Consider the following 12,709-nt stretch of genomic DNA (forward strand, 5'->3'; position numbering starts at 1 on the left):
AGACACCAAGACTCAGTATTTACATTTATCGAGAAAGTTCAAAAACACAAAATTCTGAAGAGGAGTTTTAAATCCTCTTCTGTTCCTGTCAGTTAAGTAAAATAATGTATTCTTTGAAAAAAATTAGAATAAAGTTTCAAAATGGAAAGAACCTTAGACACCATCCAACTCATCCTGGTCCCTCTGATGATGAAAAAATTGAGGATCTAAATAAGATTTGGCCAAATCGTTTCCCAGAATGAGATTCAATTCTGACCCAAGATAAACCAGCTCTCTGAAGTGCAAGAGAAAATGAATTAAAACTAACTTTATCATACTGGGCAGAAACAAAATATGACCAGTGCAGGAATTAATGATCTTTAAGCTGCCTAATGTCCTTTGTAAAACAAGGAAGGGGATGAAAAATAAACAAAATAATGAGCTTTCTAAGTAAATGCAAATGGTTACTACCAGATACTGTAATTCACTATCACCGGTCATCCTGGCCACCTGGTGTTTTCAATAAAGAAACATAATGACTTCAGAATCCATTTGAATTACTACCAGAGTATCTGCATGTTAATGCAATTCAAGGTACACACCCTGGTTTTCTCTTACAACCAAGAATTGTTTTTAGCTGAAATTAATAGGTTTGTCTCTTGATGATATTTTAAGATCAGACTTAGATTAAGCTTTGTTTCTCTCTCATAACCTCCCACTTGCTACTTTAGAGAAACCAAAAAGCCACCAGAATCACAAATTGAGATGTGAAATGGCCACGACTCAGCACGGGACCAACGTCCAACCTCTCATTCCACTCCCTCAAATCTTGGTCCCTGCGGGGACCCCTGGGGCACCGTCACCTGGGTCAGGACTGCAGACCTCATGCCTGGGGTCCTTCTGGACTTGCAGCCAGGGGCTGGGGGTCTTGTCCCTCACCCAGGCTCACAATCCTCCTTGTGCCCAACCCGCTGTTGCCAGGCTCAGGGGAAGCTGCCATGTCTTGGACCAAAGCAGGATCGCCGTCCCCGGGAACCAGGTGGGAGAGCAGTGAGAAGGCGCAGGGGTAGGGCCCAAAAGCCGAGATCAGGTCATGGGCCAAGGTCGTGGAGCATAGACACAGGCTGGGCGCTTGGGGGGTGTCGGGGCCACGTGGCACCAGGTCAGGCAGAGAGCAGCCTCACCCCGGTGCCGCCCCATCCAAATCTGACAAGGGGCGGGTCTCAAGTTCAGGATGGCAAACAAGAGGAAGGCACTTGATACGTGCCCTTATTCCACTCCCCACAGGAGGCGCCACCAGCACCGACTGGCCTCTCCTTCCCACTGGGTCAAGACATGGCCTCAGACCTCAACACAGGCTGCAGACGATAACCACAAATTCTTGAAACTGGCAAATAAGCTGAAACCCACGTGCCAGCCCTTTGTCACTGCTCTTCAGACTGTTCTTGTGGGTTTCGGGTAACACCTGGGTAAATGTCCGGGGTGGGTGGTTTCCGGACACAGAATGAGAAAAGGAACCTATGCTATCAGGCCGCTCACCAACCATACAGTTGCCCCAGACCTGATTCCTTCTCCCACTGATGCTGCGACAACCCAGGCATCTTCCTTTATGGGCCAGGACTCCTGGAGGAATCACATACTGAAGATTGATACCCTTTCCCTTCCAGGGGAGCCTGTTTCTAGGACCTCCGCCGGTCCCAAAGCTTGCCATTTGTATGATCCTTGTTCCTATGTTACCCAGACACATCCTTCCTTCTTTATAGAGGGTCCCCCTCATCCCAAAAGGCCAGATACTGGGCCATAACCAGTATCTGTTATACACACAAATTAAACCCATCCCTGTGCCCTGCAGCCCTCGGAAAGCCATACAGATGGAACGCTTAGGTTCTATCCACCCTGGTTTAGCGGTGAATTCAGGGCTGCTGCACCTCACAGCCAGTGACCTGGTCAGATCCCCCACTAGGAGGACACAACCGAATTCAGTTCCACCAGAAGTGTGTGGAAGGAAAACAATAAGGAGTCTGACACCCCAGCCCCTGGGGAGTTTCCCTCATTTCTAACGTTTTCTGACTAATGAGACAGGAAACCGCACAGCAGTGCCTGGAAGGCTGGCTTTGCTGGCCCTCAGTCTGAAGGGAAACGTGAGTGAAGCTGCTTACAGGAGCGACCAGAAATCACTCCCATCGTATTTCATGACGTTTTTCATCCCCTCAGTATGAGTTTTTTTCATTCCAAGTGATTTCATTTTGTGTTAGCAACAGTTTAAGACCATGCTGCCAGAAACACTGGGTTAGGTCGCCTGCAACTGAAACATATGGGCAGAAAAAAGAGCAAATTGGATACACAGCTGCTGTCTTCTCTTTCTATATATCAGCAGTTTCCAATGCGCTAAGGGGTAATCAAGCATCTCACCAGCAAGAAACCCACAGAAACCCAATTGGGTTCAGGTAAATGGACCACCCTAGGTCTGGTGAGCTACAGAAAGGAGCATCTATTTTCCATGGGCCAAGGTCACTAGATTAATATACTGCTTACAAAAGCGGTACAAGTTCCTATGGTAGAGAAAAATGTTCCTCATACTCCAAGACACTTCTACCCCTATGGAATAATTCTTTTAACACGCCCTTCTGGAATACATAAGGAGGGAGCGGGGGCTGTCTCTCCAAACCACACTCAGTAGATTCATGTGACAGTATTTTCAATCAAAATCGGGACACATGGTCTGAGAACAGGCTTTAACTGACGGGAAGTCAACTGCTGGCCGTCTCTGAGAAGGAGGCATGGGTATCAGGCAGTCCTGAACACCTTATACTCAATTGGAACCACTGAGAACATGCTCAATTCTGCCTCAGACTTCTGGACAGGAATAAACTGTATTTATAGTGACCAAATGTCAAGCAATTCATTCTGTGTTTAAGCCACTACCCAAGGACATCAAGAAATAAATCTAATGGGGAAAAAATCCTTACTGCTTAATGCATTCTAAAAATCTCATTTTTACGGAAATTAAACCCAAGTTTATGGGTTGGCCACAAGAACAAGGACATCAGCAATCGGTGTTTACATTCCTGTAAACAACCGATGTTCCCAGTCTGGACACCCATGGGATGACCATCTTCTCTCACTGAGAGATGTCTCTGGAAAAGGGTCCCCATTTGGTTCCAGGGAAACCACATGTGGGGGACCCACAGGGCAGGGGCAGCAGATGAACTCCTGATCCTGTCCCAAGGACAAGTGACGGGAGAGAGCACGGGACCCTCTGCCAAGTGAGCTGTTACTTGAGATGTACAGGCAACGAGCTCCCATATGGAGATTCTAGTGCTGGTTCCCGGAAGGTCAGTGAATCACAGTCAGGCCTTGGGCTGGTTCCCAGGCTCCGTTTTCCACATCTGTAAAATGGGACCTGGACCCACTGTCCGAAGAGAGATGTTGGGAGAGTCTCATCAGGTAACAGAGGCACAAGTGAAGGTCACCTCCCAGCAGCTTTCATTGACCGTACACCTACTGTGTGCTAGGCTCTCTGCACGTCACCTACTGTCCTCACAGCAACGTGCAAACTCGCTGCTATTAGCCTCTTGTCACAGATGGAAAAACTGAGGCTCAGAGAGGCTCACCAACTGGTTCAGGGCCACAGAGCACACTGGGGCCCAGTCCTGGTCTGACAGCCCAGGTTCACCGGGCTGCCACCTGGGGGTGGGGTGTGGGAGAGGGAATGAGGCGGCTCCTCAGAGACCAGGCGCACCCGTCAGCCCTGGGGGTGGGCTGAACCTCCCTGGACCACGCTCCATCGTGCATGTCATCAGCAACACATTCCAGTTGTTAAGAAAAATTACTCGAAACTTGGAAGCCAGCGAAACAATTTCTGCAGGTCTTGTCTATCACACTCTACCCTAGAGAAGGGTTGGCAAATTATGGCGATGGGTCAAATGGCCTGTTGCCCTTTTCTGTAAAAAGGGTTTTACTGGAACCCACCACACCCATTCATTCACGTGTTGTCCGCTGCTGCTTTAGCAGAGCTGCGGTGCCAGAGTTGAGTAGTTGTTACAGAGATCAAATAGATGCCCACAAAGCCTAAAATATTTACGCTTTCCCCTTGCAGAAAAGGACTGCTTTTCTGTAATCCTTTTGACCCTGGCCTAAGGGTCATCTGACATCTCAGGAAGGTCTTGTTTTCATCTATTCACTATTGACTAGGATCCAGTATGAGTATAATTAGATGTTAACTTGTAGAAAACAGAAAAGTTGCAAATTATTTTTTATTAGTAGCGAAGCAAATGATTTCTGTAGGAAGAAAAAAGAACCTCAAAGGTTATGAATTATCTGTCCTGTTTAGCTAGTATTAACCTGTTTTATATCTAACTTTGCAATCTTATTCCAGCTTCCTCACCCCACTGACTGGACATCGGTTTCTCGTATTTTCCTCCATTCAACAAGCTTTACCATCCTGCTGGTGTGTTCAGTGTGTACTTATGCACAAATTACACTTGTAGCTTTTTGGAAAATCATACTTTGTCGAACACCTGCCTGGCCATGGTTAGCAAAGAAGCTTCTGGACCACACAACATTCTCAAGAGGCAGCACACGGCAGCAGCAAACCGGTACCTTGGTGTCCTGGCGGCTACGGGAAGCCAGGGTGATCTGCCTGGCCAGCTTCAGGGCTTCTATCCGCATGATGGCAAACTCTAACTCCTCCTGCCGGAGGGGTGCGAAATGAGCAAACCGCAGGGGAAATGCATCGAGACAGGACGGAAATGTTTTCCACATCCAAGAAACGAATGTGCCACGTGAATGTGTCATGACAGGTACTCGGGAAAACATACGCGCTGGCTTTCTTTCACAATTAACACCTCAGCAGATCATGAAATAAGTGTCTCATTTCCTTTTTTTTTTTTTTACATCACCCTTTGGGATGTCTGGCGGGAAGTGTTACGCAAATACGAAATAATTTTTAAAATGGGATCAGAATTTTTAGTGCACTGTTCCTTCAATTTCTCTCCTTTTGTTCATTTCATGTCAAGTTGGCCAACAATTTCCACGAGTAGATTTGCATATCTCAAATGACTATTAACAATCGCTCTAAGTTTTTGCTCTGAACATCCCAGTCTAAAGGGTATCAAATTGAGCTGTCAAATTTAAAGCACAGACTGTAGACAATAGTTTTGGTGCCAGATACAAGACCTGAGTCCAGATGTTATCTCAACAGGGGTCTGAGATAACCTTGTATACATAAACAGCCTGGCTCCATGGTGAGCTAATACCCTTGGTTCCATGAATAAATCAGAGAAACTGCTTTTGGGGCTATCAAAACTTTGGAAAAATGACTGCTTCGGTCCATTTTCCAAATTGAAATACAAATGGTTTGTTCCAGATGTAATGGCACTCTGGCGTCCTGGGTAAAGAACACCACATACATCTGTCTTTGAGGGGAAGCTATTCCATCTGGAACATTCTCAGCAATGCTCCATTAAATCCTGCCTCATTGCATTTGGAGTTCGGAGGTTCATTCTCTACTGAGGTTTTGACAAACTCCCCAAAGGTCACACGTGGGCTACAAACCTGAAGTTTCTGAGCAAATACTGGGGGGTTCTTTTCTGCTAAGTCGGGTTCCAGATAGTCAAGCGCACCACAGAGAGAGGCTGGATGAGCTAGCCTGCTGAGGAGGGCATCAGCAGAGGCAAAGGAGCCCTCAGGAGCTGTCTGAAGGCCGGCAGAGGAGGACACAGAGGAAAAATAGAGGAGAGCAGAGTGATATCGGTTCCAAGCAAGGACCACCCATCTATTGGCTGGACATCTCTGCCTTAAGGCTGAAGAGAGTATCAGTCAGGTGCCAATACTTTCCTTTTCATCTGGACTAATTACCACATGCTGATCATGGGCATCGTGAGATCGGCAGGCCCAACCCGCTCCCCAAAAGCACAGCCTTAGGTGCCCTCTCCACCCCCATGTCACCCTCACTCCATAACCAGTTGCTAGGAGGAAAGCTACCCTTTACTTATTTACTTGAAAACCTCAGCGGGTAGGAGACAAGGTAGGTGATGGGGTTTCCAAACATAAGTCATCAAGAAAATACTTTCCAGTGTAAATATCCAAAGGAAGGTTTGGTAAAGGTCATTTTCTGAATAATGGAAAGATGACTTCAAACTGGTAGATCAGAAAGACTTCAAAATCAGAAGGCAAGGTTGCAGAAGTTGAATCACGCATGAGTCCTTCATAGTATCTATTTGACAGACGGCCTAGGTCCTGTCTGGACTCTCTTTTTGCTCACTATTATTTTCCCAGTATCCATCTGCCAGACATACAGTAGGTGCTAAATAAATACTTGATGCGTGAGATAAATGAATGTCTACTAATCTGGAGCAATAAAGCAACATGCCAAGTCAATGGCCTCATACCCTCTTGGGGATTGCTAGGGGGAAGTAAAAAAAGAAAAATAGAATTCACCAGAAGGGTGATCGATTTTAGACGTGTGGGGTGTGCGGGTGAGGCCTTCAGCTCAGGTCTATTCGCTCTGCAGGTCCCACAGGGGTTGGGAGGGAAGAGGTATAAGTCCTGGTCTATAAACAGGAGGGACTTCCCATCACCAAAGCCCAGGAGAACCAACTGTTCCACAAAAGGAGAGTGTTTCCTGATCGACCATACTCTGCCCTCTGCCAAACAGGACAGAGAAGCAGGGTACAGACTGATGGCAGCTCAAAGACCAACAGTCCAGCCCGAAGGGGCTAGAAGTGGAAAATGAATAACGCTGAAGGCAAATAAAGCACTTAGGTGAGAACTGCAAAACCACATTGGTGAGGACGGAGAGACCTTCTCTCCTCATTATGGGGTGGGGTCTCCTAGGCTGGCTTCTCTGGTGGGATAGGGGCATAGGGACCCACATCAGGTACCAGGGGAGTGTTGCTCTGAAGGCCTGGCCCGAGTGGTGATAGAACCCAGTTGACCCAGGGCTCACCCGCAGTGATCTCGGGCCCCTCCAACCCCACTTACAATTTCAATCACTTCTGATGCGGTGCCCAAGGCCATGGCCTCCAGCTCTTTCTGGGAGGATTTCTCTGGCACCTGCAAGTGTGGCTCCTGGTTGGGGGCCAGCCCTCGTGCAACGGGATGCTGGATCTTTGCCCCGGCGTTCACAAGGGCTTCAGTCTCCTCGAAACTTGAGCTAAGGAAGCAAAGCGCATCTTTAGAGGCTGCCCTGGAAACCCCGCTGAAATTAGCCAGGATGCCCCAACTAACATAGCAAGGGATCCTAGACTTCCAAGGTTATATTCACCGAGGAAAATGGGCAGGTCGTAGGTGGCCAAGGGGCCTGTTGGCCGGATAGAGGGTGGTCCAGCCCCACGTAGGAGCCTGCTGACAACGGACAGCCAGAAGCACAGATGCCATTGGCTAAGGGTACGAGCTCTGGAGTGAAGCAGACTGCCAACCCCTTGGCTGTGCACCTTGGCGGGAGGGATTAGGTACTGTAACTCTGTGAAGATCAAGTGAGATGCTGCCTGCACCTAAAGCACTCGACACAGTGCCGGTCACAAGGCGCCATTACTGCTGTTGCAATAGCATCACCATCTCATTCCCACCACCCTGGGCAGGGTCTGGAGTAGGTATGGGAAGTCACAGCAAGAGCGTTCACTCCTGCTCAGAGAAAGCGGCAGGTAGGAGAGGATAGGAAGGTCCCAATGTTAGCGTGATACCCCCCCTCACCCAATCCAGCGCCACACAGCTCAGAACAGGAGCCTGACAAATGCTTACATTCACATCCATATGAATAATAAACGTTTATCAGGACTTCATTTGTGCCAGGCCCTGTGACAAGTGCTTTCCTTACAGCATCTCAGTTTACTCCGCCTTTTGGCTACTTGAACAGGTAGCCCTACCCCTATCCCAAGTGGCAACTCAATTCATCTTCAAAAAATCCCTACAGGATCAATTTTATTATTACTCTCACTTTACACGTGAGGAAACTGCAGCCCAGGAGGGTCAAGTAACTCACATCAGGTCATACAACCAGCAGGGGTTGGGAGTGGGATTCGGGCACTGAATGCTGAGGCGTGCTGCCTCCCCACGGGACAAATTACACAATAAAGCGGCGTGCACAGGCAGGTGATGGGAGGGGCTCACGCTCTCAGCAGTTAAAGGGTGCTACCTTAGTCCAAAGGGCAGCCCGTGACAAACCCACTGCATCTGTGCCCGTGTGGACACTGAGAGAGATGGGACTGTGGGCTGCCTGAGTGTGTGCAAATGAATGGGGGTCAGGAGAGCAGGGCAGGTGCTCAGAGGCCTGGGGACCTCCGCCCCGGGGTGTAACTCTCTCAACGTGGAAGTCGTACCCTGAACACGGTGTCGGGGACTCTGACATCCGGACGGGGGGAGACTTGACCGGGCTCTCCTGAGAAGTGTCAAACATAAGGTACAAGGCCTGCTTCTTCGGGGCGTCGTCGTCCTGCTGCAGGGATCAAAGTCACACGTCAGCTCGGCTGCAGTGGCCTAAACACGCTACAGAGACGAAAACCAGAGCGCTGTTCAATGGGGACGGATAACTCATCAGGGAGAAGCCTTCACGTCTCTCCAGCCACCCGGAAGAGAGGAGAAGGCGGCGCTGGCTAAGAGAGAGGAGAGGAGGACCGGAGGGAAGAGGAAAGCGTAGGAAGAAAGTGGGACCGCGTGCAGTTGGGAACATTTCTAGGGAGGACTGCAATGGTGTTGGTGTGCTACATCCTGCTCAGCCCATCGGCATTTACGGGCCATCCTCTCTGGATGGGCAACCATGCTGGCCACCGAGGATAAACAGAGGGGTAGGCGAGACCCCCGTCCGGGCGTGGCCCACAGTTGAATGGGGGAGACGGGCATGGCGCCCCATTGTGATGAGCGCCACCATCAAGGTTCACTGACTTACAGCAGATGTGGTTTAGAAGTAGCAACACCCCATCTATGAATGATGCAAAGAAAGATAGATAAGAGCAACGTGTCCAGGCTGCTGAGTGTCGCACAAGCCCTCCTGGGCATCTCCAAACCTCTGGGGGTATCGCTGGACAACAGCAGCACAAGAGGTCATGTCCAGGACCAAAGGCCCCAGCAGCAGCACATGTTAAGCCAGGGAAGACAGGTGCCCATCATAACAACTCAAAATGAAAAAGAGATGGGGGAAAGACTTATTGCCCAAAGGGACAATTTTCAGTTCTAGGAAGCAATTAATCTGAAGAAACCAGATAACGGTACACCTTAAACACCACCAAACCACTCCCTCCACCTTTTTTAAAAGAAATCTCTTGACGAGTTCTTTCTCAGTCTAGGAAGTAATTCTGCAGGAAGCCTAACAGCATCCTATCATTTTTCTCCCTGAAAATGGCATCTGAAGTGGATTGAGACAAACCTCAATCCCCCCAGCCCCAGTTCACCAAACTGACCAAAAAACAGGGTGGGAGAGCAAGTTCCCTGCTGGCTGAAGGCAGAAGAACTTACAGGTAAGGAGGAACCAATTTTCTCCATATATTCGATTTCATAGGAGTTTCTGTAATCCAACTCTGCAAAAGAAACAGAAGGAGAGGTGAGTGCCAGAGTGGGGGAAAAAAATGAAAAGTTTGGAGCTGGGCAGGTGGGGTCCGGAACAAGGCTTCAAGCTTTCTGAGAATGCTACTGACTGAGATTTCTGATACGGTCAAAAGGGGAGGCTCGACTCAGCTATTTTCAGACAACTGGTAAGCCCCTTACTGTAAAGGGGCTTCTGCCATTTGGGAGCCTGAGAGAGTTCCAAGGGAATTAAATGTCATGACCAAGCACGGATTTGACTGGGGAAAGATCTGAGCATTTTGCACAGAGTTTTCAGATCAGAGAGTGTGTACATTTTGGGTGTTGCTTTTCTCTGTAAGTCTCATGTGCGATACATGGAACCTTCCCAAGTCCTGGTGACATTTTGGAACTGCACCCACAGTTGGCCATCCAGTTGTCGGAAGCAAGGGCAGAACAGTGTTGCTGTAAGAGAAGCTTTGCGAGTTGTCTAGAATGTTTCCCAAAATTCTGCCAGTGCCAACAGGGCTGGTCCAAATCAAATGTGCAGCTGCAAAGACTATTAAAGTCCAATTTGGTGGAAAGATGACCTATTTCAAATTGACCGGAGACTTTAGGCTGCAAAGAAAACTCCAGATACTCTCACTGGATACTAGAAACCCCATTGCCTGCCTCGGTTCCCAGGGCAATTCCAGGTGGAGACCCAGCTCTGCTACTACACCAAACTCCCTGTCTAGTGAATGGATTCTGAGCACCTACTATGTGCCTCAGACTGTGCTAGGCACAGTGGATACGGTGATGAACAAGACAGAAGAGGACTCTATGCTTGAAGACGCCCCAATCCGCAGCTACCAGATGGCTCTTTTCCACTTAAAAAGAAAACCAAGAGGTGAAATGACCCGCTCAGAAAGCAGCTGTGCAAGAGTGTTAATGGCAATCCCTAAAGCCTCATGCCTTAATTTTTTTAGGTAAAAAATAAATAGCAGTTCTGGTTTAAAGCCCCACATTCCTACATATTCATAATCATATTCAACAGAAGGAATCATTCTTAAATGATCCTTTAATATGAGCTTTAAAATGAGATATTTCCTCAAAAACTTTCTCAAAACCAAACTGAATAAACTCCAGTACTTAAACCCGTGGATGACTTTTCAGGAATCTCTGACTCTCTGGGATGAAGCAAATGCATCCTTCTGGCAGGCGGGACCTGATCACAGGAATGGAGACAGTTTTGTGGATTAACGACCTGAAGGACCTCATGCGTCCTTAAGGCCCTGACTTGTGCATCACTTGGGAAGAATGGAGAATAAGCCAAACCATATGCTGGGCAGGAACTCAGAGTGTCTGTAACCGTCGTGTGAATCTGTCCCTGGGGTCTGCCTCAACTGAAGACATAGAAGCCTTCGTTTATTAAGACTTACTATCTTTCAAAGGCAGGGGACAGTGAAGGACAAAGTGATTTCTAGGACCTCTTCTAGACCTGTCACTTTCCGGGTGCAGGACCCCAGAACTATCATTTTATTGCTCTACTAAAGACCATCTAAATGGAAAAGATAATAGTGAATCAGCTGCTTCCTCCTCCAAGGTATTACTACTATTGCCAAGGCATGATTTAACCCTAAATTATTTCATAGAAAGCACCCCCCCGCACACCCCACAATGCCACGGAGCACCTGGGATGCACTGAAAAAGCTGAGGCCACCATGGAGATTTTCCAGGCCCTGGGGCTCCAGGTCAGTGACGGCTCTGGTTACCAGCTCTCCTCAGTGTCCCACCTGGAATCTGAGCTCATTTCCGGGCAGCAGATCCGGGTGAGTTTCAGGTCACTGAGCTCATTCATCTGCCTTCTTTCCTACCTGCCAAGAGAGTCTCAGATCTTTTGAGAAAACATCTTACTGAACTTGGTTTTCAAAATCTCATTCATCTGCCTTAAATTCTAAGCCTTAGAGGGTAGGCTTGGAGAGGGGAGCCACGTCCAATTTTAGCCCCATTTTTCAACCACGCCACACGCGGCAGGCAGGCCAAGAAGGGTAACGCCAGTCATACCAAATGGCTCAACATCTTTACAAATGAGAGAAGAGGCTGCTCGCTAAAGCATGTGCTGCTCCGAGCTGAAGAGGCCAGGAGTTTTGTTTTATTTTGTTTTTTTTGGCTGCACCGTGCGGCTTGCGGGATCTTAGTTCCCCGACTAGGGATTGAACCCGGGCCCACTGCAGTGAAAGCGAGGAGTCCTAACCACTGGACCGCCAGGGAATTCCCCCGAAGTTATTTTTAAGGGGTCCTGTCGTTCTGAAGGCAATGGGCCTGTGTTTCCATCTGACTCTCATTGCTGGAACTTTGCTGGGGTACCGAAGGAGGCCGGGCAGAAGCCGGAAGGATGCAACCGAGCCCTGACTGTCATTCCCAGGATCAGGGAAGCCAACTCCCTGACTTCTCTAGGCCCATCGACTTATCCATAAATGGAGCTCAAAGTGCATACATCTTGCAGGGTAAAATGATTTGCTGTAAGATGAAAAGCCCCACAGCTGGTCACGCAAAGGTAAGGGGCTGTGACCAGGTCTGTTATTGCCCTTTGCTAATATTTCTGAAACTTTTAACATAAGTGATGAGAGGAGACAAGCCTTTAGGAAGGGGACAAGGGCACTGCCCCAACTTCCTTGGGTGGCCCTTCGACCTGCCTGTAGTGTGACAACAATGGTGCCCACCACTGAAGACCAGGTTAGGCTCCTGAGAAGGACACCCCTTCTCTATTGGATGCAAGAGGGGGTGCTGATGCAGCTGTGTGTAAAGGGAAACAGGGAGACAGGAGTGTTAATGGCGATCCCTAAAGCCTGACCAGCAATGGCCATCCAGACCTTCGGATCTAAAGCAGATACTCCCTCAGGGTCTCAGACCAGAGCTAGGAGGTTTCGGAGGCTCTGTCGTCCAGCGGTTCCTAAACTTTCCATCTCTGGGGATCACATGAACTAGGTTCTCTCTCACAGCACCATGTTTCAAAAGACTGCTCCAGAATAGGGCATTTGCGAAGCAAGCACTCAAAGAAAAATGTCTATAATTGCCAATCTGAGGTTTAAATCAATGAGAGATTACCAGTGTCACCACAGTGAGCTGATATGATTACAGCCCCCAAACATACAGTTTTAAACTAGCTGGGCATCCTTCTAACCCAGCTCCATAGGTTTTCTGAAATATTAAGACAACTTGAATCTCTTGTGAACCCAGGTAGGGAAGC

At 48.5% G+C, this 12,709-nt stretch overlaps 1 protein-coding gene across 1 annotated transcript in view; it reads right to left on the reverse strand.

Moving 5' to 3' along the window:
- Positions 1–12,709, reverse strand: part of LOC133089170 (transforming acidic coiled-coil-containing protein 2-like) — a 50,866-nt gene that overhangs the window by 15,867 nt on the left and 22,290 nt on the right. The window contains exons 6-8 of the mRNA XM_061187533.1: positions 9,433–9,494; positions 8,301–8,416; positions 6,964–7,135 (exon numbers count right to left, since the gene is read on the reverse strand). Of these exons, the coding sequence (XP_061043516.1) occupies positions 6,964–7,135; positions 8,301–8,416; positions 9,433–9,494 (350 nt within the window). The remainder of the gene's footprint in view (positions 1–6,963; positions 7,136–8,300; positions 8,417–9,432; positions 9,495–12,709) is intronic.

Source organism: Eubalaena glacialis, chromosome 1 (genome assembly GCF_028564815.1).
Source record: "Eubalaena glacialis isolate mEubGla1 chromosome 1, mEubGla1.1.hap2.+ XY, whole genome shotgun sequence".
In the NCBI taxonomy this organism is placed as follows: Eukaryota; Metazoa; Chordata; class Mammalia; order Artiodactyla; family Balaenidae; genus Eubalaena; species Eubalaena glacialis.